The sequence below is a fragment of the Microcebus murinus genome, chromosome 1, assembly GCF_040939455.1.
Source record: "Microcebus murinus isolate Inina chromosome 1, M.murinus_Inina_mat1.0, whole genome shotgun sequence".
Lineage (NCBI taxonomy): Eukaryota > Metazoa > Chordata > Mammalia > Primates > Cheirogaleidae > Microcebus > Microcebus murinus.
In genome coordinates, this window is record NC_134104.1 from 53,495,351 (window position 1) to 53,523,294 (window position 27,944).

Consider the following 27,944-nt stretch of genomic DNA (forward strand, 5'->3'; position numbering starts at 1 on the left):
ATAAAAACAAATGAATCATGCAAGAGAAAGTCTTGCTTTTTGTTGTAATCCTTTAAGAACTTTAACAAAAATTTGCATGCAATAAATATGGTCCCCTAAACAAAACAGATGAATTTTTTTATATTCATATATTCAACATTTATTATGTATTATGACTAGGAAGCTTAAACATTTTTTCCTTTTATTTTTTACAGCATATTATGGGGGAGGGTGGTACAAATGTTAAGGTTACATATATTTTCTTTGCCCCCATCCCAAGCTTAAACATTTTAGGCACAAAATAAACAAAACAATTGTAAGTATATACAATATTAACAAAGTGCCTTGTGTTTTTAGCCTTTAGTCAAGCTAGAAGTCCCAGGTTATTAAGAGAACTTTGAAAAATGTTTTGTAAATGAAGGAGAAGTAACAGTCTGTCTTTGCTTTAAAACACCAGTCCGCATGGCCTGTGAGCAGGTATGAAGTTGACCAGAGTTCCGCTGTTAGTGGCACTATGGAATCAACAGTCAAACTTTTCTGTTTATTTACAATTAAAGATGAGTCCTTTTTCATGGTATTCTATTCCCACTGAAGGCTTTTTATTAACACCTTGTTCCTATAAGAGAAATAAAATGTTTTGTTTTTAACAAGACAGGAATCAAGAAATATCAAGTTCCATCCTTGAAAATAGCCATGACACCCCCTGCTGGAAAACTAATAGAATTGCCCTTAAAATGAGAATCGTGCATGGGAAGCCTTTGACCATGTTATTAAGGAATGAACATCAACCAAGTTATCACGTCTCTGTAAAATATTCCTGACCTGTGCAGGACCATCCCCCAAAGTGGATCTTTTCGCCGGGCGCGGTGGCTCACGCCTGTAATCCTAGCTCTTGGGAGGCTGAGGCGGGCGGATTGCTCAAGGTCAGGAGTTCAAAACCAGCCTGAGCAAGAGCGAGACCCCGTCTCTACTATAAATAGAAAGAAATTAATTGGCCAACTGATATATATATAAAAAATTAGCCGGGCATGGTGGCGCATGCCTGTAGTCCCAGCTACTCGGGAGGCTGAGGCAGGAGGATCGCTCGAGCCCAGGAGTTTGAGGTTGCTGTGAGCTAGGCTGACGCCACGGCACTCACTCTAGCCTGGACAACAAAGCGAGACTCTGTCTCAAAAAAAAAAAAAAAAAAAAAAAAAAAGTAGATCTTTTCATCATTTACCCAGAGGCTTAAGTATGTCATTAAAAGATTATCCATCTGGGAGACCAAGGCAGGTGGATTGCTTAAGGTCAGGAGTTCGAAACCAGCCTGAGTAAGAGTGAGACCCCTGTCTCTACTATAAATAGAAAGAAATTAATTAGCCAACTAATATACATGGGAAAAACTAATATATATAGCCGGGCATGGTGGCTCATGCCTGTAGTCCCAGCGACTTGGGAGGCTGAGGCAGAAGGATTGCTTGAGCCCAGGAGATTGAGGTTGCTGTGAGCTAGGCTGATGCCATGGCACTCACTCTAGCCTGGGCAACAAAGCAAGACTTTGTCTCAAAAAAAGGGTTATCCAAAGTGACCTCACTTCTATTCAACATGCTTGGCATGGAGAGACTGTCAAGGGATTCTTCTTCCCATCCTCCCTCTCCATGGGTGCTTTCCCCAAACTAAGCCCAGAAGTATACTTAAGCTCACCCATGGTGATAAAAGCTCACCCGTTGTGATAAAACCCATCAAAAAATCCTGTAAGCACCCCACTGTTCTATCTTTCCATTTGCACTAACAGTAAATACCTCCAATTGCAGACTTCACTTCTCCCCTCTTATTCAACCAATAGCAAATTATCTATCTGTATTATTTACTGCTTTGTTCTCCAACTCCTGACCATGAGCAATCCTCCTGCCTCAGCCTTCCAGAGGGCTCGGATTATAGGTGTGAGCCATTGACTTTGGCCCTTCTTTGGATTTTTTTTTTTTTTTTTTGAGACAGAGTCTCGATTTGTTGCCCAGGCTAGAGTGAGTGCCATGGCGTCAGCCTAGCTCACAGCAACCTCAAACTCCTGGGCTCAAGCAATCCTGCCTCAGCCTCCCGAGTAGCTGGGACTACAGGCATGCGCCACCATGCCCGGCTAATTTTTTCTCTATATATTAGTTGGCCAATTAATTTCTTTCTATTTTTATAGTAGAGACGGGGTCTCGCTCTTGATCAGGCTGGTTTCGAACTCCTGACCTCAAACAATCCGCCCACCTCAGCCTCCCAGAGTGCTAGGATTACAGGCGTGAGCCACCGCGCCGGCGCCTTCTTTGGATTTTTATGATACTAATTAAGATAATATCCAGGCCAGGCGCAGTGGCTCATGCCTATAATCCTAGCACTCTGGGAGGCCAAGGTGGGCGGATTGCTCAAGGTCAGGAGTTCAAAACCAGCAAGAGCAAGACCGTCTCTACTATAAATAGAAAGAAATTAATTGGCCAACTAATATATATAGAAAAAATTAGCCAGGCATGGTGGCACATGCCTGTAGTTCCAGCTACTCGGGAGGCTGAGATAGTTGGATTGCTTGAGCCCAGGAGTTTGAGATTGCTGTGAGCTAGGCTGTCACCACAGCACTCTAGCCCGGGCAGAGTGAAACTCTGTCTCCAAAAAAAAAAAAAAAAGACAATATCCCCACACAAATTCTCCATCTTCTTTGGTGTTTTTTTTTTCCTTCTTCAAGACAGTGTCTCACTCGGTTGCCCAGGCTAGAGTGCCATGGCGTTAGCCTAGCTCACAGCAACCTCAAACTCCTGGGGCTCAAGCAATCCTCCTGTCTCAGCCTCCCAAGTAGATTGGACTACAGACATGTACCACCATGCCCAGCTAATTTTTTTCTATGTATTTTTAGTTGGACATTTCTTTTGATTTATAGTAGAGATGGGGTCTCGCTCTTGCTCAGGCTGGTCTCGAACTCCTGACCTTGAGTGATCCTTCCAGAGTGCTAGGATTATAGGTGTGAGCCACCTATGTCCGGCCCTTTGGCTTTTTTTTTTTTTTTGAGACAGAGTCTCACTTTGTTGCCCAGGCTAGAGTGAGTGCCGTGGCGTCAGCCTGGCTCACAGCAACCTCAATCTCCTGGGCTCAGCGATCCTACTGCCTCAGCCTCCCGAGTAGCTGGGACTACAGGCATGTGCCACCATGCCCGGCTAATTTTTTGTATATATATTTTTAGTTGGTCAATTAATTTCTTTCTATTTTTGGTAGAGACGGGGTCTCGCTCAGGCTGGTTTCGAACTCCTGACCTTGAGCAATCCACCCGCCTCGGCCTCCCAGAGTGCTAGGATTACAGGCGTGAGCCACCGCGCCCGGCCATGATTAACTTTTTTTTTTATTTTAAAGAGACAGGCTCTGTCACCCACGCTGGAGTACCTTGGTATGATCACAGCTGACTGTAACCTCGAATCCTGGGCTCAGAAGATCCTGTCTCAGCCATCTGAGTAGTTAGGACTACAGGCACAAGCTACCAAGCCCGGCTAATTTTTAAATTTGTGTAGACACAGGGTCTTGCTGTGTTGTTCAGGCTGGTCTCCAACTCCTGTCCTCTAAGTGATCCTCCTACTTGGGACTCCCAAAGTGTGGGATTCCAGACATAAGCCACTCTGCTAACCCTCTAATTGATTTCATGCTCCCCCTTCACCCCTTTCTCTGCAGTACACACCTCAATGCATTCAATTGCTTAAGTCCTTTAATGGCTCATTACCCAGTGATAAAGAGCTGCCTGACCTCAAACTACTTGTCCCTCTCCCTGATCCTGGAAAATGTTTCAAAATTTTGCATATGTACATCTGTCTGTAGATGGCACATAAGTTTCCTCAATGAGTTCTCTCTAAAAATAATCCCCCCCCCCATACAGGCATATAAAATTCCTGGCAACTTTTTAATTTTAAAGCTATATTTAACCTTTGTACACTTTCTGGTCCAATTTGGTACTCATTTTAGAGATGTGGAAACTGAGGCCCAGAAAAGTTAAGGGGCATGTGTAAAGTTATTGAAACGGAACTGCGACCCAGGAGTGCTCATCCTTAGTCCAATCTGCCTCAGAACGGTGTTCTTCCCAAGCCTCTCCCAGATCTGACAATTTTGAGGGTATGTTTTAATAAAAATATTTCCCACCTTTGATTACAAATAGAAACCACAATCCATTAACTAGTATAGTTTATAGAGGAGAAGAGCAAATTGATCAGTCCCCTACCCCCAACCCTAGGTCCATTTCTCATATGTCAAATAATTTTCTTTAATATGTTGATTTCAGTTTGGGTTGGAGGTTATAGAGAAAAGCCTTTTGTAGCATCCTGTCCATTCTCTTCATAATTGTGCTTCCAAAATTGGTTGTTGAGTGATTACAAAGATACTCCACTGATCACATCATCATATAACTAATAAAATCTTTCAAAAGAACACCGTTGGCTACTGGGTAATCTCTAAACCTCTAATATTCAAAGCTTATTGTAATTTGCTGTCAAACTAATGACATTTCCATAATACTCAATCTGAGTCAAAAATGTTTGTATACATTGTATACTCCCATCTCATGATTTGCTCAAAGTAATTCTATTTGCTAGAATAATTCTAATTTTTTTTTGAATACTTGCTATGGGCCAGACAGTGCTAAGAACTTTGTATACATTAACTCATTTAATTTCCATAACAGCTTCACATCAGTATTCTCCCTATTTTATAAATGACAAACTGAAGCTTATCCTCTACCCTATATTCCATCATATTATAGTCACACTGAACTACCTACAACTTGTTTTGTTGTATGTTCTTTCATAGCCTTGATGCTGTTTTTTATGCTGAAAAATAATCTTATTCCGCCTTTCTATCTAGTCAATTCTTCTCTTAAGAAACCTCTTCTTTGATATCATATGGTATTCTAGCTGTTTATAAACCAATCACCCCCATTATACTACTGGCTATTTAAAGAAAGGTTTTTTTTTTACTAGTCATTGTTTCTGTGTGGTGCATATACCTTGAATATAGTAATTATACAATGTATGTTGCTCTAGAATTTTTTTTTTTTTTTTGAAACAGAGTCTCGCTTTGTTGCCCAGGCTAGAGTGAGTGCCGTGGCGTCAGCCTAGCTCACAGCAACCTCAAACTCCTGGGCTCAAGCAATCCTGCTGCCTCAGCCTCCCGAGTACCTGAGACTGTAGGCATGTGCCACCATGCCCGGCCAATTTTTTCTATATATATTAGTTGGCCAATTAATTTCTTTCTATTTATAGTAGAGACGGGGTCTCGTTCTTGTTCAGGCTGGTTTCGAACTCCTGACCTTGAGCAATCCACCCGCCTCAGCCTCCCAGAGTGCTAGGATTACAGGCGTGAGCCACCGCGCCCGGCCTTGTTGCTCTAGAATTCTATGTCTCCAAGTAGAAGCATTAAGCTCTGACACATAAATGCTTTTTCCTGGTGATAAACTTAACTGAAGTAATAATTTTCTTAAAACTCATTACTGAAACTTACATTTGAAATACATGGCTAGTATTTCCCTTTCTCCAACTATAAATCAAGTACTCACTTTTAGTTTATAGAAAAGTATAATTACCTTTGAACGCATGTGGGACACAACATATTGTCCTCAAGATGCGGGGGTGGGAAGTTGCAGGAAGGAAGCAGGAAGAGTGCACTCACTCTGTCTCCCGTCTTTTCTGGAACCCAGGCCTGTCCAGCATGAAACTGGAGGCGAACCCAACCATCTGTGTCTGCAGGGAGACTTTTCCCATGGACCACACACCACCTGACATCTGGGGAAGGAAAAAGAAGTATAAACACACCTGGACCACCTGCTCAAGGCTGAGACTGCATCATGGCCTGTCACCTTTGATTCTTCTCTTTTTCAAGTGCCAGCTACAAGATGTGAGCCCTGGAACCCTATCTTAACCTCTTTTCTGTTCTCTTTAGAAAAGTATGCAGGACAGTTTCTGTTGAAACTTAAAAAGAAACAAAAAATCTTGTTGGAAGTGATACAGCTGCAAGTGGGCAGATGGTAGAAAGACTAACCCAGAGTAGTCTGAGAAGAACTTTATGAAGTAAGTTCAGGGGTCACAACTGTATTTTTTGAGACAGTCTTGCTTTGTTGCCCAGTCTAGAGTGAGTGTCATGGTCAGCCCAGCTCACAGCAACCTCAAACTCCTGGGCTCAAGCGATCCTGCTGCCTCAGCCTCCTGAGTAGCTGGGACTACAGGCATACGCCACCATGCCCAGCTAATTTTTTTTTCCTATATATTTTTAGTTGGCCAATTAACCTCTTTCTATTTTTAGTAGAGATGGGGTCTTGCTCTTGCTCAGGCTGGTTTTGAACTCCTGACCTTGAGCAATCTGCCCGCCTCAGCCTCCCAGAGTGCTAGGATTACAGGCGTAAGCCACTACGCCCCGCCCAGGTCACAACTCTAAGTAGTTTATGGTCTTCATGTATTTCCTATAATTCTTACAACATATGAAATAAATATTATTGACCCATTTTATGAGTGACATAGGGATCATTTTAAATATTTTATTTTTATATATTATTTTTCATTTTATTTTGAGACAGTGTCTTGCTCTGTCACCCAGGCTGGATAGAGTGCAGTGGAGCAATAGTAGCCAACTGCAGTCTTGAACTCCCGGGCTCAAGCCATCCTCCCTCAGCCTCCTGAGCTGGGACTCCAGGTGTGCACCATACCATCAGGTATAGCTAATCGACTTACTAATTAATGTCACTCATTTAACAGATGCCAGAAGATCTGGAGCTCAAACCAAGGCAGTTGATTTTAGACCTTGCCTTTAAATTCCTTAAAGGGGGAAGAAATGAAGCCAAACAGCTGACTACCCTCTTTTGATGCCATCAATTCATAGCAATTGCTCTCAAAGTATGGTCCCTAGACCAGCATCCTTAGTATTGCTTGGGAAATTGTTAGAAAAGCAAACTCTCATGCCTTGTCCCAGACCTGAATCAGAAACTCTGTGAGTGGGGTCCAGCCCTTGAGGTGATTTAGATATACTCTAAAATTTAGCAGACATTAATATTAAGTGCAATTTCTTAATGACTCAAACAAGTTCTTGATATTGGGCTTACCACAGTTCTCCTGTGGAGATTCCACTGCCTCCACGGATGACCCAGCCCTGGCTGCAGTTCTCGCCCAGGAAGCCAACAAAGCCTCCGGGGCAGAAGTTGTCACCACAACTGTATTAACTCCCTCAAGGAGAGAGGCAGACTCTAGGGCAGGCAACCCCTCCTCAGGGGGAGGACATACTGCAGGAAGATCAGTCCCTTCACAACACAGCCTTTGCCCTGAACTTTTCAGGGACATTTCCTTCTTCTCTACATTTGATTTTCTTTTGGATGATACCCGGATCTTGGCCTCCTTGGCTGTGGAAGGAATATCCTGCAAATAAGGTTAAATTAAAAAGTTAATAATAAAGATTACTGTGCTACCAGAAAAGTGTCGTTTTGGGATTTGAGGTCGGATTGATCAAGGATATGTAGTTAGATAAGTGGAGCAGGTTAAAGAGAACTATTGTACAACATGGTGACCATCATTAATAACAATGTACTATATTCTTGAAAATTCCTGAGAGTGGATTTTAAGTGCTCTCACGGCAAAAAAAGGTAATACATGTTAATTAGCTCAATTTAGCCATCCCACAATGTATACATGTTTCAAAACTATATGCCACACATGATAAATATACACATAATTGACAATCAAAAAATGTTTTTAAATGCAACTTCATTTTTACTACTCTTTGCATAGAGTTGGTGAAAAGTGGGGACAGGGGTTATTGTTCTTTCTTAGAGCTAGAGGTGGTGGGGAAGAGAGGCTAAGACAGTTCCTTTACTCACTTTTTGATGCTAGAATAGGTAACTAGGATAAACATTGAACCTTTTACACTCTGCCGATTTTCCTAAAATAAAGTGACTCACCTTTTGATTTGGATATGCATATTCACATAACCGTCTATATACCTCCAATTTCTAAAATGAGAGAAAAGTGAGTTAATAAGGAAACTAAGGTTCCTATGCTTCATCCCAGCAGCATGGTCTCCAGCCCAGGCCCTCACCTGGCCTTTGCTGCTCAGCTTTAATTGCTGGCACCAGGCCCGTACAATGTCCCGGTGAAGCAGATTCACCGGGGGCAGTGTGGCAGGTAAGGGAGGAATTGGTATCTTCTTCCGGGGTTTGGGCTCTTCATTGCATTCTGCCGCCTTCTTTGGGCAGGACTCTGACGAAGAAAGGAATACAATTAGTATTAACTTTGTGTAGCTTTTTAGAATTTCAGAAGTATAATCACTTCTAGTTCTTATAGTCCAACCCCCCCCCAAACCTAGGACTAAATACCTCTAAACTCCATTTTTTTCCCCCCTGGAGACAGGGTCCCTCTCTGTTGCCCTGGGTAAAGTACACTGGCATGATCATAGCTCACTGCAACCTCAAACTCCTGGGCTCAGGTGATTCCCCTGCCTCAGCTTCCTGAGTATATGGGACTACAGGCACATACCACCATACTCAGCTAATTTTTCTATTTTTCTACTTTTTGTAGAGACAGGGGTCTCACTCCTGCTCAGGCTGGTCTCATCAGAACTCTAGATCTCAAGCAATTCTACCTCAGCTTCCCAAAGTGCTAGTATTACAGGTGCTACACAGACAACTACTAATACCCATAATTCTACCAGCCCACCCCAGTCAGGGCAGCATTCTAGTCTCATTGCAGGTGTTTCTCCTTAGCTCTACTACTGTGTTTCTGTTTTTCCTGCTGCCTCCACCTCACACATTGTCTCTATTCAGTGAAGCCTTCCAGAACACACTTCCAGAAAGGACAGACTGTATGTAATGCCACTAGTTGCCATTAGGGTTTACTGAGAACACATTACTTGTCAGGCATAGTGTAGGTATTTTACCTAATTATTCCATGTAAATTACACCCTTCCCCCACTCCATCAAGGTAGGTATAGTCCTCACTAATTTTTAGAACAGGAAGTGAAGTTTCAAAGATGGGTCTTCAACTTACAGCTGTCTCCACATTGTTTCATTGCACATTAACAACCTAACTTCAGGCCGGGCGTGGTGGCTCACGCCTGTAATCCTAGCACTCTGGGAGCCCGAGGCAGGCGGATTGCTCAAGGTCAGGAGTTCAAAACCAGCCTGAGCAAGAGCAAGACCCCGTCTCTACTATAAATAAAAAAGAAATTAATTGGCCAACTAATATATAGAAAAAAATTAGCTGGGCATGGTGGTGCATACCTGTAGTCCCAGCTACTTGGGAGGCTGAGGCAGAAGGATTGCTTGAGCCCAGGAGTTTGAGGTTGCCATGAGGTACACTGACCCCACGGCACTACTCTAGCCTGGGCAACAAAGCGAGACTGTCTTAAAAAAAAAAAAAAAAGAAAGAACCTAACTCCAAGCATCGAGTGAAGGCAAAACGATCACCAGAACCAAATATAGGCCAGGCGTTGTGGCTCACACCTGTAATCCTAGCACTCTGGGAAGCCCAGGCAGGAGGATTGCTTGAGGTCATTAGTTCCAGACCAGCTGAAGCAAGAGCGAGGACCCCCTCTCTACTAAAAATAGAAATTAGCCAAACAACTGAAAATAGAAAAAATTAGCTGGGCATGGTGGTACATGCCTGTAGTACCAGCTACCCTGGAGAGACTGAGGCAAGAGGATCGCTTGAGCCCAGGAGTTTGAGGTTGGTGTGAGCTAGGCTGATGCCGTGGCACTCTAGCCCAGGCAAGAGAGTGAGACTGTCTCAAAAAAAAAAGAACCAAATGTGTGGTGGGAGTTTGGAGATAGAAAAGGATACAGCAAAGGCGACCAAAGCAAGTCTTCAGGAAAGGATAAGTTAAGCTGTGCTTCGATGGAAGTATAGGATTTGCAGAATATAGGATGGAAATTTCTCACCATTCTTAGGCCCCAGAAAGTGAGATTTAAGGATTTGTAGACCTCTTACCTTCGTTATGCTTGGCAGACCTTTTCCGTTTGGTCCCCTTCTTTACTGAGGTTCCCGGTACCACTGTGCTCTGTTGATTGGCAACCTGCTGATCGCCTCCAGTTTCTGCCTGCTCTTGTTTAGATTCAGAATGTCCACATTCCTCCCTGGACTTCTCTGTGGCGTTCCACTGGGGATAGAGGAGCTGGTCAGTCATTCCTCTGGCGTCAGGACCACCACATACACTACCTGCCTTAAGAGAACTCATTTATCAGTCACCAAGCCCTGTCACTGCATGCTGCCAGCAGTGCAAATCCCCCTCTAGTTTGTGTGTATTTTTTGTCTTTTTTTGGTTTCTTGTTTCTAGGGATAAGAGACGGGGTCTCACTGTGCTCGGGCTGGTGTCACACCCTAGAGCTGCAGCAATCCTCCCGCCTCAGCCTCTCAGAAAGCTAGGATGACGGGCGTGAGCCACCACACCCAGCCAGTGAATTCCCCTCTGGGCATCATCTTTTTTTTTGAGACAGAGTCTCACTTTTGTTGCCCAGGCTAGAGTGAGTGCCGTGGCATCAGCCTAGCTCACAGCAACCTCAAACTCCTGGGCTCAAGCGATCCTCCTGCCTCAGCCTCCCAAGTAGCTGGGACTGCAGGCATGCACCACCATGCCCGGCTTATTTTTTGTATATGTACTTTTAGTTGGCCAATAAATTTATTTCTATTTTTAGTAAAGACGGGGTCTCGCTCAGGCTGGTTTCGAACTCCCGACCTCCAGCAATCCTCCCGCCTCGGCCTCCCAGAGTGCTAGGATTACAGGCGTGAGCCACCGCGCCCGGCTTGGGCATCATCTTAGTACCTAGTTTCACTTATAAGATGTAAACAGTGAGGACGAATGGGAGAATGCCAATTTGAAAATACAAAAAAAAGAAAGATATAGATAGAAACAAAAGAAGTAGAAGAAAACAGGCTCTGCCTTGGACAAAGACACCCTTTAAGCCATGTAACATACCCATCATCTCTCACCTGGAGGATCTTTTTTTCCATTCCTTCATTCTTGACCCTTACCAAATAATTTTCCCACCCTGTTGCGGTAGGGATGTTATCAAATCTTTCCATCCTTTCAGTGGTTTATTGCTCTTAGCATTAATTGAAAAAATTCTTTGTAACATACCGGGCTTTTCTTGCCTATTTTAGCCTTACTCCACACTGCTCTCCAGCCCAAGGTCATCACATAATTCCTTTCCTTTCCAAAGTTGTTACTTCAGCTGGAAGTAACATTCTTCACCCCAGACCTCCACCCCGCTTCTACTTACATTTAACAATTTTACTTAAAGAGTTTCATTTCAAAAGTTATTTCACCTGGGAATCCTTCCTAGTCTCTTCCAGACCAAGTCAATCCTACTGAGTACTACCTCATTTCTACCACTTGTCAATTGCAATTTTACAATTGCTTGTGTGATTTGAGCAATGCCTGATAATCCATTTGATTGTAAGCTCTAAAAGGGTAGAAATTTTCCTCTTCATCATAGGCACTCAATAAATACTGGTTAATTGAATTAAAAGAAATGAAAGAGTGGTGGGGATAAAGTTGTTCAATACAGAAAAACACGTATTGAGCCACTATTTTATACCAGGTATTGCCTTTGGCATGCTCCTTATTTACATTCATTTAATCCTCATAGTAATCTTGCGACAATTTATTTTTCAGACGCAGCTGAGGCTCGGAGGTTACATAACATAATTGTGGACGTTAAGAGCACGTTAGGTATAAATTAAATCCTAGTTCAATTTTCTCCCAAATGTAAATCCTTTTCTGTACCCAGAAGGTGGGATTACTGGATAAATTAACATATATATGGCATTTCTACATCTCTATAGCAGTTTTACATTTGTATTTCAGTCTTACATTTGCATAACCTTTATACAAACTACTCACTCAAGGATCTGGAAAGTCTTTTTTTTTGAGACAGAGTCTCGCTTTGTTGCCCAGGCAAGAGTGAGTGCTGTGGCGTCAGCCTAGCTCACAGCAACCTCAAACTCCTGCACTCAAGCGATCCTGCCTCAGCCTCCCAAGAAGCTGGGACTGCAAGCATGCATTACCATGCCCAGCTAATTTTTTCTATAGATTTTTAGTTGTCTGGCTAATTTTTTTCTATTTTTAGTAGAGACGGAGTGTCACTATTGCTCAGGGTGGTCTCGAACTCCTGACCTTGAGCAATGCTCCCGCCTCGGCCTCCCAGAGTGCTAGGATTACAGGCAAGAGCCACGGTCCCTTGCCCCTCACAAGTCTTAAAATTGAGAAGGCTAAAAATGATCCCATTCTAGCAAAGGCACTGATAGCCTTCAGGTGTGCTAGTTCAGTGCCTCTGGAACCAGTCTCAAAGCCTCTCCTTCAGTTTCTGTCTTTGTTGCGGTGAATAAGTCCTGGCCCTAAGGACCCAGGGAAATGGAGACGAGTTCAGACCCAGCATCTTTGGTTTAGGATCTGTGCCTGTCTAAAGGGCATGAAGTAGTTTCGTTCTTTCCCACCTTCAGCTCAGTTACCTCTTCCTAAAATCGTCCCCCCACTTTCCCTTTTCCCTTGTTACAGTTTCCCTCCAGTCCCGATGAATTTCTTCTTTCTGCCAGGATAAAGCTTCTCTTCAACATCAAACAGGAAAACCCATTTCTCATTTGTCTCCTCACCGCAATATACCTGCCTGCAATCGTTTCCAGTGTCTAGGGCTGTACTTTAAGAAAAAACGAGGAGAAAATTCTAAGGCACACATTTTTCTTCCCAAAAGAAAGAGCGTGTGCTCAGAGAAGAGAGAAACAAGAGGAGACTCACAAAGATAGAAAACAAACCCACTGAAATTGTACTTACCTCCTTGCCTCTTGCGTTCTCCATACCTGGAAAGAAGTGGAGGTTGAATAAAAAGAAAAAAATGTTCCAAAGTGGCCCCTGGCCCAAGACTGCTTACTCTTTGAAAAGTCTCCTCCCACTTCCTGCCTCCCTGAGGCACTCTTTTTCTCCTCCCCTTCTTTCCTCCCCCACTACTGGTCCCTCCCCCACAATCTGTGATTACTAAAATTGGGTACTTTTTTATTCATCAGGTGACTTTTGTGTGGTTGAATTAGTAATAACATCCCTGCCCTTTTTTTGTACACGTTTAACATAGTTATCCAAGGTATGTATGGGTCTGGAGACATTGGGAACTTGAAAATTCCTTCTAGATAATTCTACAGAAAGAAACAAGTTACCAGAAACTCCTGAATTGTATGTGAGAGGGGATTTAACGATGGAACCTGTGGAAACAATAGAATTCAGCAACCAGACTGATGACTTGAAGAAAGCTAAACCATTTTCCTGTATCAAATACATTTCATTTCTTAAGAAAGCTACTCCATTAATTAAAACCCTAGCTTTTTAAAAATATTTATTCACTTATTTATTTATTTTTGAGACAGTCTTGCTTCATCGCTCTGGGTAGAGTGCAGTGGCATCATCATAGTTCACTGCAGCCTCAAACTCCTGGGCTCAAGCGACCCTCCTGCCTCAGCCTCCTGAGTAGCTGGGACTACAGGCGTGTGCCACAATGCCCAGCTAATTTTTCTATTTTTAGTAGAGATGGGGGTCTCCTCTTCCTCAAACCTGGTCTCAAATTCCTGACCTCAAGCAATCCCCTGCCTCAGGCTCCCAGAGTACTAGGATTTTAGGCATGAGCCACCTCGCCCAGCTAAGACTTTAGCTTTCTCTCTGTATCAATAACTAGCACCTTTCCATGTGTGAGCAACTAATAATACTTTTTAAAGTCTATCTCGGCCGGGCGGGTGGCTCACGCCTGTAATCCTAGCACTCTGGGAGGCCGGGTGGGCAGATAGCTCAAGGTCAGGAGTTTGAAACCAGCCTGAGCAAGAGTAAGACCCCGTCTCTACTAAAAATAGAAAGAAATTAATTGGCCAACTAAAACTATGTAGAAAAAATTAGCTGGGCATGGTGGTGCATGCCTGTAGTCCCAGCTACTCAGTAGGCTGAGGCAGAAGGATCGCTTGAGCCCAAAAGTTTGAGGTTGCTGTGAGCTAGGCTGATGCCATGGCACTCTAGCCTGGGCAACAGAGTGAGACGATGTCTCAAAAAAAAAAAAAAAAAAAAAAGAATAAATTCTATTGAGTGTTTGTTAGATACCAAATTCTAAGTTAAAATTCACAGTCAGCTGGGAGGCTGAAGTGGGCAGATCGCTCAAGGTCAGAGTTCGAAACCAACCTGAGCAAGAGCCAGCCCCCTCTTTACTAAAAATAGAAAGAAATTAATTGGCCAACTAAAAATATATAGAAAAAAAATTAGCCGGGCATGGTGGCGCATGCCTGTAGTCCCACCTACTTGGGAGGCTGAGGCAGGAGGGTCACTTGAGCCCAGGAGTTTGAGGTTACTGTGAGCTAGGCTGAAGCCCTGGCACTCTAGCACAGGCAACAGAGTGAGACCCTGACTCAAAAAAAAAAAAAAAATGGCCTGTTAGTCTTTGAAAGAAAAAATTCACAGTCAGTATTGTTCTCCATTTTATAGATTACAAAAGTTTGTAATTGATGACTTGCCCATTAGCACAGTAAGACTAATCTGCAGTCTCCCAGCAAGTTCAAGATTCTCTCCTTAAAAATGGTTTGAAAAATCTCTCCTTAGATCACCCTCTTGTCAAGTTCTCAGAGATCAGAGATGTGAAATGAAGGAATTTCTTATGTTAAGAAGCAGTTATTGTGGGACTCAAACCTTCCTTTGTCAGGTTACAAAGTCTCTTTTGTTTTTTTTTCTTTCTACATATCATTGCTTGTCCAAAAATGATAAATAAAAGATGATCCCTAAACAGAATGATGGTGATAACCTGATCACAGGCTAGAAATACAGGGAAAGAGGACATAAGTAAATAGGACCCAGGGGTAGAGAGGGAAGTGCAGGTTGAGGACTGGGCCAGCCCCAATGCAGCAAAGAAACCAGTTAAATTGAGATCATCTGGGAGATCATGTTAGGGCTTTGATTTATCAATTCTTTACCCTAGCCCTTAGATAACAACCAATGAAGATTTACTGGTTAAGGTTTATATATAAAGTATATGATTGAAGCCAGGTGCAGTGGTTCTCACCTGTAATCTTAGCATTCTGGGAGGCCTAAGTGGGAGGATTGCTTAAGCTCTGGAGTTTAAGACCAGCTTGAGCAAAAGTGAGACTCATTCCTCCTCCCCCCGCCTTTCTACTAAAAATAAAAAGATTAGCTGGGCATCATGGCATACAGCTGGAGTCTCAGTTATTTGGGAAGCTGAGGCAGGAGGATTGCTTGAACCCAGGAGTTTGAGGTTGTGTGAGCTATGTTGATGCCACTGCGCTCTACCTGGGGAGACAGAGCCAGACTTTGTCTCAAAAAAAAAAGTACATAATTGAATCATCTTTATTTTCTCAGTGTAATTGGAGGTAATATTGCTGATTTCTGAATTAAGTACAAACTGAGGCATTGAAACATCTAGTTCTGGGTAAGGGACAAACTAATTTGTATATGAGTAAATGGAGTGTATGTTGGAATTATGATTTATGAATTCTTAGGTCCACTACCATTTTGGGGAACACAATGGTGAAAGAATTGTACCAACTATTAAAACAAATAGGTTAGTTGACATACTATACATAAAATGGATTAGTACAATTTAATGTAAAATATTTGGCCATAATTAGCAATAATATTACTGAGTTCTTGAACTATGCAAAAAACCAAATATCTTTTTGTCAGGCTTGTTGGAATTATAATTTATAAGCAATTTTGGACAAAGTACAATGTATTTGTGCTTTGGTTCTTGTAATGCAAAATAGGAATAACTGTAAGATTTTATATTTTTTGAGAAGTAACTAATGCAATTTTATGTGTAAAATTTCTTATAAATACGTAGTAGCCAAAAGAAAATCCATTAAAGCAAGTGTGGTGGCACACACCTGTAATCCCAGCTACACTGGAGGCTGGGACTGAAGGATTGCTTGAGCCCAGGAGTTTGATATCAGCTTAGACAACATAGGAAACCTCATCTCTAAAATAAATAAAAAGAAAGAAAAGCTGTTTGCTGTTTGTTTGTTTTTTGGAGAAAGAGTCTCATTCTGTAGCCCTGGCTAGAGTGCAGTAGCTCATCATAGCTCACTGCAACCTCAAACTCCTAGGCTCAAGAGTTTCTTCTGCTCAGCTCCTGGAGTAGCTGGGACTACAGCACATGCCAGCATGCCTGGCTAATTTTTCCAGTTTTTGTAGAGTTTTGCTCAGGGTGGTCTCAATTTCTGGCCTCAAACAATCCTCCCACCTAGGCTTCCCAAAGTGTTGGGATTATAGGCATGAACCACCACTGCCAACCTGCTTTTTTATGTCATCATTCCAATGCTTGAAGTTCTATCTATCCCGAGTTCAAAAAATATTCATAATTGAATCTCCCATTCATTTATGGAATAAAAATGTATTGAGCACTATTATGTGCTCAGCATACTGGTGGACAGGGACACCACCTTCCTGATATAGTTTGGTAGGGAGGACAGACAACAAATATTAATGATAATGAGGGCAAATAACATAAGGAAATTTTCTTTCATGTGCTTTTCAAATATGCTTACGTGCAAGTATAATCAAAACAAATGCCAACTATTCAATTATGACACTTGAAAAGCAGGAAAGCTCCCTATATATGACAGCCTGCAATAAAAGTTTTAAAGTTAGAAAAACATGAGATCTGAAGGAGGAGGTGAACTAAACTAAGTGAACAGAGAAGGGAAGGATCGGCCCTGGGGAGAAGGCGCCGTCCTCCCAGGTCAGAGACTGCCACAAGACTATGTGGCTGGAGCTCAGGGAGGAAGGGGGACCTGTGAGCTGAGCTTGGACAGGTAGCCTTTTTGATCTTTAGGTTCAGGGCTATGGGAAGCTATTGGAAAATTCTCAGTGGGGTTAAGGGCGGGCTGACTCTGAGGAGCATGTTGTAAAGACCTCTCAACTACAATGAGAGAAAGAAGTGGAGGTGGGTTAAAAGGTGAGCCATGAGGCTACTGCAGCACCTGTAGGCCTGAAGTCTTGGCGATTGGTGAGGGAGTACACACTGTGGCTAAGAGCACAGACTCCAAAGCCAGACTGGATTGACTGATTGATTTTTTTTTTTTTTTTTGAGACAGAGTCTCACTTTGTTGCCCAGGCTAGAGTGAGTACCATGGCGTCAGCCTAGCTCACAGCAACCTTAAACTTCTGAGCTCAAGCAATCCTTCTGCCTCAGCCTCCCAAGTAGCTGGGACTACAGGCATGTACCACCATGCCCGGCTAATTTTTTCTATATATATTAGTTGGGCAATTAATTTATTTCTATTTATAGTAGAGACGGGGTCTCACTCTTGCTCAGGCTGGTTTCGAACTCCTGATCTGGAGTAATCCGCCTGCCTCGGCCTCCCAGAGAGCTAGGATTACAGGCCTGAGCCATTGCGCCTGGCCTGATTGATTTTTTAAATGTAATTTTTAGCAGCTAGCCACACTGGATTTAAACCCCAATTTCTCCTTCACTAGCTTTGGGACCTGGGAAAATTATATAACACATTTAGGCCTCTCCCTTTCCTCTTACCTGTAAGATGGGGATGTTAAAAATAATAGCCCTTACTCAGAGGATTGTGGGCATGTCCCAAGAAAACAGTGTTCTGCACAGCACATGTTGGATTCAGTGTTAGATGGTTCTATTAGAACACTTAAGAGGAATACGGATTTGAGAGATGTGGGGTATTCCTGCCAAGTTTTCTTTTTCTCTTTGTTTTTTGTTTGTTTGTTTGGTTGGTTTTTTTGAGACAAAGTCTTATTATGTTGCCTGGGCTAGAGTGCAGTGGTGTTGTCATAGCTCCCTGCAAACTGAAACTCCTGGGTTCCAGTAATCCTCCTGCCTTAGGCTCCCAAGTAGCTGGGATTATAGGCAACAGTGGCTAGTTTTTCTATTTCTAGTAGAGATGGGGGGAGGGGTCTCTTGCTCAAGCTGGTCTGGAACTCCTGAGTTCAAGCAATCCTCTGGCCTGGGCCTCCCAGAGTGCTAGGGATTACAGGTGTGAGCCACCATGCTCTGCCCCCATGATACCATATTTTATAGTTTAAAAAAAACAAAAGGTGATGCAATTGAGAGACTAGAGTCATTTCCTGTTAAGGGAAGAAAATTGGACTAGCATTTATTTTTTTCTTAAGAAAGCAGCCCTAGTTCTTATACCTTTTCTTTTAACAGAGCTGTGGTGGAAAGGACAGAAAAGCAACTGTTTCTTTTTTTTCCTTTTTATTTATTTATTTTTTTAGTCAGAGTCTCACTCTGTTGCTTGGGCTAGAGTGCCGTGGCGTCAGCCTAGCTCACAGCAACCTCAAACTCCTGGGCTCAAGCAATCCTTCTGCCTCAGCCTCCTGAGTAGCTGGGACTACAGACATGTGCCACCATGCCTGGCTAATTTTTTGTATTTATTTTTAGTTGGCCAATTAATTTTCTATTTTTTTTTTTAGTAGAGACGGGGTCTCGTTCTTGCTCAGGCTGGTTTGGTACTCTTGACCTTGAGCGATCCACTCACCTAGGCCTCCCAGAGTGCTAGAATTACTGGCTGGAGCCACCGAGCCGGCCAACAACTTTTTTTTTAGTTTCAAAGAATGAAAAGCTAGGGACTGCACCCACAGCCTGTTTTTGTATTTTCTAAAAAAAAGTTTTAATTGAATCAAATGAGCTGAATGAAGGAAGCCAGTTAGTTTACCTGGAGGCAATGAATCTTCCAAAGCCATTACTCTGCATGCACAGAAGACAAAGCAGGACTGCATTGCCAGTAACCACAGATTCCAGTCTGCTGGGAAGGACAGACGTGGTAGGTGGTTTGGCTGTGGGGGCAGGTGGGAGCTCTTGTCCGGATCTCTCAGTGCTGCATATTCCTTGAAGCGCTGGGTCAAAAGCTGGGCTTATTTGAAATTTGTATATAGTTTAATTCATATTCAGAGTGATTCTCCCAATTTGTAACAGTGCACGGGAACACCTCTTTCCACACATCCGGGAGACTTGTACCTTAACAAATACACTAGAACTTGACACCCCTAATTTATAACAGTTCTACTCTTTACTATGTCCTGTAGTGGGAAATAATTACTCTTTTAGGAGTTAGCCTACTTTAGGAAACATGTGAGTCATTTAAAATTAAATCACTAGGCTATCGGGTTAGTTAATAACTTTGGTTTAAAAAGGAAAAAAATTTGGATGTAGATTTAGAGCTGTTATCACCAAAAAACAAAAAAAAACAACACCCCACCAAACAAACTGCTTCTTTTTTAACCGTTTCCCTCCCTCTTTCCCTTTTTCTCTCCCTCCCGCCTTCCCTCTCTTCCTCCCTCCTTCCCTCTCTTCCTCCTTCCCTGTCTTCCTCCTTCCTTCCCTTCCTTCCTTCTATCATATTTCAGGCACTAGTGATAAAAAGGTAATCTGGTTTTTAATTATAGCACAATAGGAAGAGTTCTAAAAATGTGAGCAAACAATGTCATCGAAGTAAATAACAATTCTCTTCAGCTATCAACTTAAAAAAACTGGACAAGGGGGAAAATTTAGCTTCTGGTCCTTTACTTACACCAGCCCATCGCAAATTCCTCTCAGAGCCCTGGCAATTTTGCATTCATAATTTTCTATTCTTTTTTTAAAAAGTGGGAACTCCAAATTTGCATAAGCTCCAGGCTCCACAGATCTGCCTCAGTAATAACGAATAAACACTGAAATGATGGTTTAAAACAATAACACATCTGGAAAATCTCCCCTAATATGCTGTCCTTTTTGCTTCCCCCTACTGGCCCCACCCCCAAAACCCCCAATTAATTGTGCCCCAGGATAATCATTTCTTGGTTCTTTTCTGACTTTCTGCATGCACTTAGTGCCAAAGCAATTGTGTAGCCTGGGACCATCATTAGCACACAGGACATTTTGTGTACATTTGGAAAAGAACAATTTGGGTGTGACAAATGGCAAAAAGGACTTAAAGTAGATAAGTTAGAAAAAAGTTGCCACCTTACCCCCAGGCTGACTCAACTCTGAGTTAAGCCTCAGGGCTTGGCTAGTGGCTCATGAGCTTCATTTCAGCCCCACCCTTGTCCTTTCTCTGGAGCTCCCTCTCGCAGACCACGACCTGTGCAACCACCATGGCAGCTCTGTGTCCTCAGTTTATTTCAAGTATGTTATTCGAAACAGATTAAAATGTCTTTTAAAAATTTTATTTTATTTTATTTTTTTATTTTGAGAGAGTCTCACTCTGTTGCCCTGGCTAGAGTGCCGTGGCATCAGCCTAGCTCACAGCAACCTCAAACTCCTGGGCTCAAGCCGATCCTACTGCCTCAGCCTCCCAAGTAGCTGGGACTACAGGCATGCACCACCATGCCTGGCTAACTTTTTCTATTTTTTTTAGTTGGCCAATTAATTTCTTTCTATTTTTTTTTTTTTATAGTAGAGACGGGGTCTGGCTCTGGCTCAGGCTGGTTTCGAACTCCTGACCTTGAGCGATCCACCCACCTTGGCCTCCGAGAGTGCTAGGATTACAGGCATGAGCAACCTCACCCAGCCCTTATTTTATTTTTAATTGAAGCATAATATTATAATTATACATCTTTATAGGGTACAGTGTGATCATATCAGAGTAATTAGCATATCACCTCATATTTAGTTATTTATTTATGTATTTAGAGACAGGGTCTCGCTGTGTCACCTCTGCTGAAGGTCAGTGGCACCATCATAGCTTGTCCTACAGTCTTGAACTCCTGGGTTTAAGTGATCCTCCCACCTGGACCTCCTGAATAGCTAGGACTACAGGCCCTAGCCACCTTGCCCAGCTCAAATATTTATCATTTGTGTTGAGAACATTTAAAATCCTCTCTTCTAGCTGTATAAAATATATGATAAGTATAGTCACCCTATAGTGCTATAGTACACTAGAATTTTTTCCTCCTATCTGGCTGTAATTTTTTTTTCAGGATCTGCTCTTTTTAAAAATCTTACTGTTAATTGACAAATTGTACATATTTATGAGATACACAGTGATGTTTTGATACATATAATATATAGTGATTAGATCAGGGTAATTAGCATATCCATCATCTCAAATGTTTATTATTTCTTTGTGTTGGCAACATTCAATACATTCAATATTCTCCTAGCTATTTGAAACTATATTATATATATTATTATTAACTATTGTCATCCTACAGTGATATAGAACACTAGAAATTATTCCTTCCATCTAAGCTGTAATTTTATATCCCTTAACAAACCTTTCTGTATTCCTCCCCATCCTCTCTTTTTCTCAGCCTCTAGTAACTCTCTAATGTGAGATCAACTTCTTTAACTTCAATATATGAGTGAGAATATGCAGTTTTGTCCTTCTGTGCCTGGCTTATTTCACTTAACATAATGTCCTCCAGGCTTGTCCATGTTGCCTCAAATGACAGGATTTCCATTATGCACCACATTTTCTTATTTTTTTATTTATTTTTATTTTTTTGAGACAGAGTCTCACTCTGTTGCCTGGGCTAAAGTGCCATGGCGTCAGCCTAGCTCACGGCAACCTCAAACTCCTGGGCTCAAGCAATCCTCCTGCCTCAGCCTCCCGAGTAGCTGGGACTACAGGCATGTGACACCATGTCCGGCTAATTTTTTCTATATATTGTTATTTGGCCAATTAATATATTTCTATTTTTCATAGAGACAGGGTCTCACTCTTGCTCAGGCTGGTCTTGAACTCCTGACCTTGAGCAATCTGTCTGCCTCGGCCTCCCAGAGTGCTAGGATTACAGGCGTGAGCCACACACCCAGCCCACATTTTCTTTATTCATATTTCTGTTGCCATCAACCACTTAGGTTGATTGCATATCTAGACTATTGTGAATGGTGCTGCAATAAACACGGGAGTGCAGATCTCTCTCCCTCTTTTATTATTTTTTATTTTTGAGACAGAGTCTCACTCTGTTGCCTGGGCTAGAATGCTGTGATGTCAGCCTCACTCATAGCAACCTCAAACTCCTGGGCTCAAGCATTCCTTCTGCCTTAGCTTCTCGAGTAGCTGGGACTATAGGCACATACCACCATGCCCGACTAATTTTTTCTATATATTTTTAGTTGTGCAGCTAATTTCTTTCTATTTTTGGTAGAGACGAGGTCTCACTCTTGCTCAGGCTGGTCTTGAACTCCTGACCTCGAGCTATCCTCCTGCCTCAGCCTCCCATAGTGAAGAGTCCCCCTTTTTTTTTTTTTTTTTTTGAGCCAGCGTCTCTCTCTGTTACCTTGGCTAAAGTGCAGTGGCGTCATCATAGCTCACAGCAACCTCAAACTCTTGGGCTCAAGCCATCCTCCTGCCTTGCCTCTGGAGTAGCTGGGACTACAGGCCTGCACCACAATGCCCACCTAATTTTTTCTATTTTTAGTAGAGATGGGGTCTTGCTTTTGCTCAGACTGGTCTCTAACCCCTGAGTTCAAGCAATCCTCCTGCACCTCAGCCTCCCAGAGTGTTAGGATTACAGGTGTGAGCCACCACACATGGCCTCAGATGGTTTTTGATATGAGATGAATTGCTGTATATTTATCAGTACTCCAGGAGATTCATCATTGCCATAGAGGACATTGATAAGTTTCCCAAAGTGTGTTCTTCACCAAGCCAACTGTAGTCCCTGTAGATTGATTAGTGTTGATTTCCCAGGTCATTTGCTGGGTAAAAGAGACAGCTGTGATACTGTAGGCTCTAATTAATTGGTTTCCATTGAAAACAGGCTGTCTCTGAACTAGTCTTTGTGATCATAAGAACTCACTGAGACATAATGACCTATTTGAAGTAGAGAAAGAACACAAAACCAGTGTGGTGGCATGTGCCTGTTGTCCCAGCTACTTGGCAGACTGAGGCTGGAGGATTGCTTGATGCCAGGAGTTCAAGGATGTTGTGTGCTGTGACTGTGCATGTGAATAATAGTCACTGCATTCCAGCCTGGGCAACATAGTGAGACCTCATCTCTAAAAAAATAGCAATACCTAAATAAATAAAAAGGAGAACACAGATTTAGATAAGATGTAATGACTGAGACCATTTCTTAGTTCCCAGTGTCAGAATTCTTACTTTCTCCTCATTACCCATCAAGTCTTGTTGAGTCTACCTTCTAAATGCTCTTCAGCACTGATTCTTCACTTTCATCCTCCAGGTACTATCTGCATTCAGAATCTCATTTCTTCTCACCTGTACCCCTGTCATAGCTTCCTTATTGATGTTATCTTCTATCAGACTTGCTCCTTCCTCCACCTGGGGCCATCTACATGTTGTCTGTTCTGGCCACCTCTAGGGTATACAGCTCTTATGTCAATAGCGCCCCCTGGAGTCCTTTCAGCTTTCACATCCCAATGACTCAGGGAATAAAAAACATGAGTACATGAGGCTTTTTTATAATACATAGATGACCATCTCAAGGAATTTCGTAGTGAAATTTTATAAAAGCAGGCTAATTTAATTCTGCAGCATGTTTGCATTTTCACTCAAAAGCCTTAACTCTTGTTGAATATAATTCATTCTCTTGTGGCTTTAAATTTTACCCAGCTCTGAAATAAGGTGGCTTTTATGATAAGAATTGCTTTCCTCCTGAGCTAGAAGCATAGGCATGCATAGAACAGTAAGACTAACTTAAATGAGAATGATTACTAAATAACTGCAGCTTTGAAGAGGAGGTAGATAATAACACTTTGCATTCATACAAGCCTGACTTTCATCTGAGTATCTCAAAGGAAAGAAAAGTTAGCTGATGCTGTGTTATGGTTGAAAATTACAACTGTGCAATTTCCTTATTCCTGAGTGTTTCCCCTCTCAAATATGATACTGAGTTAAAGCATTGCTAGAATTCAATGTGCATTGATTTTGAACACAGCCATTTTCTCTTTTGTTTTCTACTCCTCCAGCATCAACCCTGAGTTGCAAAGGCATCAATGAACCACCTGCCTTTGTGGATTTGAAGCATTTGCTATCACTGGAGAAAAACATGATGATAAGTGATGAAGGGACACCTTTGTCAGCTGTTCTAAAGTTATGGTGGAATGATACAGAGATGAAGATGGAGATAGGATATTCTCTGCACCCCCAAAACCAATTCAATCATGGTACTAACAAGCACTTGAGAATGCATCAGAGAACCAGTGCATCCACTCTGCTGAAGCACACGACTTAAAGACTTACAGGATGTGGTCAGTAGTATAAATGGGAATTATTTCTGTTAGAGCCACTGCCACTGCCTGCTTGTGACAGTGGCCCATGGTTCTTCCACCTCCCTCTCATCTCTTCTTCCCACTTTGCACTCATTCATTCAGAATTATTGAATAACATCAACTTAATCAAATGAAGAGTCTTAAGCCCAGAATATTTCAAGGAAAATCAGTGTATTTTTCAATGAAATATATCACAAAGACATAAAGTACAATAAATTTGAAAAGTAAAACAAAGTGCATTAATGAATGCGATATAAATTACAATAGGTTAAAATATTCCAAATTAAGAAAGTTCTTGGCCGGGGCACAGTGGCTCACGCCTATAATCCTAGCACTCTGGGAGGCTGAGGTGGGCGGACCATTTGAACTCAGGAGTTCGAGACCAGCCGGAGCAAGAGTGAGACCCCATCTCTACTAAAAATAGAAAGAAATTAATTGGCCATCTAAAAATATATAGAAAAAATTAGCTGGGCATGGTGGCACATGCCTGTAGTCCCAGCTACTAGGGAGGCTGAGGTAGAAGGATTGCTTGAGCCCAGGAGTTTGAGGTTGCTGTGAGCTAGGCTGACGCCACGGCACTCTAGCCAGGGCAACAGAGTGAAACTCTGTCTCAAAAAAAAAAAAAAAAAAAAAAAAGAAAGTTCTTTACAAAATATGCAATAGTTCCTGTTTAAAATAGTGAAAAACTTAAAATAGCTCAAATATCCAGCCATAAATAACCGGACAAGTAAATTTGTGTTGCCTTCACACAACATGATGCTTTCCAGCCACTAAAAATAATGAAGTCAAACAATGCATTTTCACATTGTAAAGAAAGCTTAGGTATATTTTTAAGTAAAAAACAAATTTCACAGCAACCTGTATGCTGTGATACCATTTTTATATAGTAATAATATGGAGAAGTGGAGGAAGGGATTACTGGGCATTGTCATTTTCTATGTCTAACATTTCTGTAATACTTGAATTTCTTGCAATGAACATGCATTATTTTCCTAATTAGAAAAATACATTAAAAAGATTTAGCCTCTGTTTCCTGTGGTAAAAGATTATATTTAAAAAAATAATGTATCTTTACCTAAACGTATTTTAAGCAACTGCCATTCTGACTACACTAGAAAGAGATTTACTTTGCTATGTACAGCATTAATGATTGTGCATTAGGGTGAAAGATCTTCCCCCTTTTCTTTAGGGGGATGATTTAGACCAACCAGAAGAAAGAAAGTCATAATTTCTCAGTTTATCAGGCAAGGTATCTGAATGAAGCAGAGATATCTTAAATTTTATTAAAGGTGAGAGGATCTGGGTATCCTTAGAAAGTGGTGCAATTGGCTGGGTGCAGTGGTTCACACCTGTAATCCTAGCACTCTGGGAGGCTGAGGCAGGAGGATTGCTCAAGGTTAGGAGTTCGAAATCAGCCTGAGCAAGAGTGAGACCCTGTCTCTACTAAAAATAGAAAGAAATTAATTGGCTGACTAAAAAAAAAATACGTAGAAAAAATTAGCCGGGCATGGTGGTATGTGCCTGTAGTCCCAGCTACTCAGGAGGCTGAGGCAGAAGGATTGCTTGAGCCCAGGAGTGTGAGGTTGCTGTGAGCTAGGCAGATGCCAAGGCACTCTAGCCCAGGCAACAGAGTGAGACTTTGTCTCAAAAAAAAAAAAAAAAGAAAAAAAAAGAAAAAAAGAAAATGGTGCAATTGGTGAAGTTGTGTTGTCATATCCCCCTGATGTTTTGGGGTCATCTGACTTTTACCCAGTGACACAGGGAGGACCTCAGCAGCCCAGGATCTTATACACTAAGGCACTCTTTATAGGAACCATGCTGAGAGCTGTAATAGTGATTGCTTGTACTTGCTTCCCACTCAACCATCAAAGCCTACTTATTTTTTGACTGACTTCTGCTAGTTGTACTCTTTGTGTGGGATCCAGCTAGTTAATACAAATGTTCTAGGCAGATATTAGATAATTATAATAGATAACAATTATTGAGCATATCTGCACTTAGCATTATATTTATATTATCTCATTAATCATTATTATGTTTTTTTATAGATGAGAAAACTGATGGTCAGAAGATTGCTCAACATCATACAGTTAATAAGAGGTAGCTGAGATTCAAACCCAGATGTTTCTCTCTCAAAAACCAGAGATTTTAAACCTCAAGCTGGTGCTTATCAAAATGTGAATCCTGACCAGTAGCATCAGCATCCTCTGGGAACACATTAGAAATGCAAATTCTCAAGCTCTATCTCAGATCTACTGGGTAAGAAACTTGGGAGACTAGAAAGCTGTTTTAAACAAGTCCTGAAGGTGATTTTAATACATGCTGATGTCCTAAATTATATAGCAGAGTTCTCCAATTAAACTTTCTGAAATGATGGAAATGTTTTTGTTCTCTCTGCTGTCCAATAAGGTAGCTACCAGCCACATATGGTTGTTTTTTTTTTTTTTTTTTTTCTCTGAGACAGAGTCTCTCTTTGTTGCCCAGGCTAGAGTGAGTGCTGTGGTGTCAGCCTAGCTCACAGCAACCTCAAACTCCTGGGCTCAAGCAATCCTTCTGCCTCAGCCTCTCGAGTAGCTGGGACTACAGGCATGTGCCACCATGCTTGGCTAATTTTTTCTATATATATTAGTTGGCCAATTAATTTCTTTCTATTTATATAGAGATGGGGTCTTGCTCTTGCTCAGACTGGTTTCGAACTCCTGACCTCGAGCAATCCGCCTGCCTCAGCCTCCCAGAGTGCTAGGATTATAGGCTGAGCCACTAGCCCCAGCCTCACATATGGTTATTAAGCTTTGAAATACAGCTAGTTTGACTGAGAAACTAAAGTTTTAATTTTATTTAACTTTAGTTAAAATCTAAATAGCCACCTATGGTCAGTGGCTTCCATTGTTAGCTGGCATAACTATTGTCTTCTTACATCCTTGACATTCCATACATTCTTTTTTAGATCATCTCTCAACTCTAAGGAGCATTAGGGAGGTAGCCAGTTAGCAGTAATTTTAGAAGGTGGTGTCAGAAAAACATTGGGTAGGTGCAGTTTTTGTGGAGGACATCTTATCCAGGAAGCTTCCCACTTTGTCTATGTGTAGAGGTGGCTTTAAAAAGAACAGATAAAGTCATTTATCTTAGTCATTTTATGCTGCTATAACAAAGTACCACAGACTGGGTAATCTATAAACAATAGAAATTTATGTCTCATAGTTCTGCAGGCTGGAAAGTCCAAGATTAAGGTGCTGGCTGGTGAGGTCTCAATCTCTCTGCTTCTAAGATAGTTCTTTGCTGCTGCATCCTCTGGAGGGGAGGAATGCTGTGTTCTCATGTGGTGGAAGGAATAGGAAGGGCAAAAAGGAGCCAAGCCCCATCTGTTAAGCCCCCCCATTTTTGGGGGGTGTTTCACTATTTATGACATATGCCACATCCATGATTCTCTCGAGTCAGAAGTTCTTTGAAATGATGCCCTGACCCTTGGCCAATTGGAGAATGGAGTCATCTGACTCACCCATCCTGCGGATGGCCCCAGAGATGGTGTAGATCTTAAACTGGCCATTACTACTATCTGTAACCTTCTCAACCTCAGCTATGCTCATTCGGATGGACACATGCTCCTTGGCATTGATGATGCGGTTGCTGGTGAAGCATTTCCTTGGTACATACAGGTACACCAACCTGCTGGCATCTGCCTGTCGGGCCACATCTGCTGCCACCACCATGCCTGTGAGCAGAGAAAGCTGTCAAGCCCTTTTATAATGGATAGTCCATGAGAGTTCTGCCCTCCAGACCTAAACACCTC

At 42.1% G+C, this 27,944-nt stretch overlaps 1 protein-coding gene across 1 annotated transcript; it reads right to left on the reverse strand.

Moving 5' to 3' along the window:
• Positions 1 to 558: 558 nt before the first annotated feature.
• On the reverse strand, positions 559 to 12,795 carry DPPA4 (developmental pluripotency associated 4). The gene is made up of 7 exons (XM_012777225.3): positions 12,772 to 12,795; positions 9,933 to 10,101; positions 8,047 to 8,207; positions 7,910 to 7,960; positions 7,061 to 7,370; positions 5,552 to 5,750; positions 559 to 595 (listed from the first exon to the last, which is right to left on the reverse strand). The coding sequence occupies exons 1-7, from the start codon at positions 12,793 to 12,795 to the stop codon at positions 559 to 561; spliced, it is 951 nt and encodes a 316-aa protein (XP_012632679.1).
• Positions 12,796 to 27,944: the final 15,149 nt, after the last annotated feature.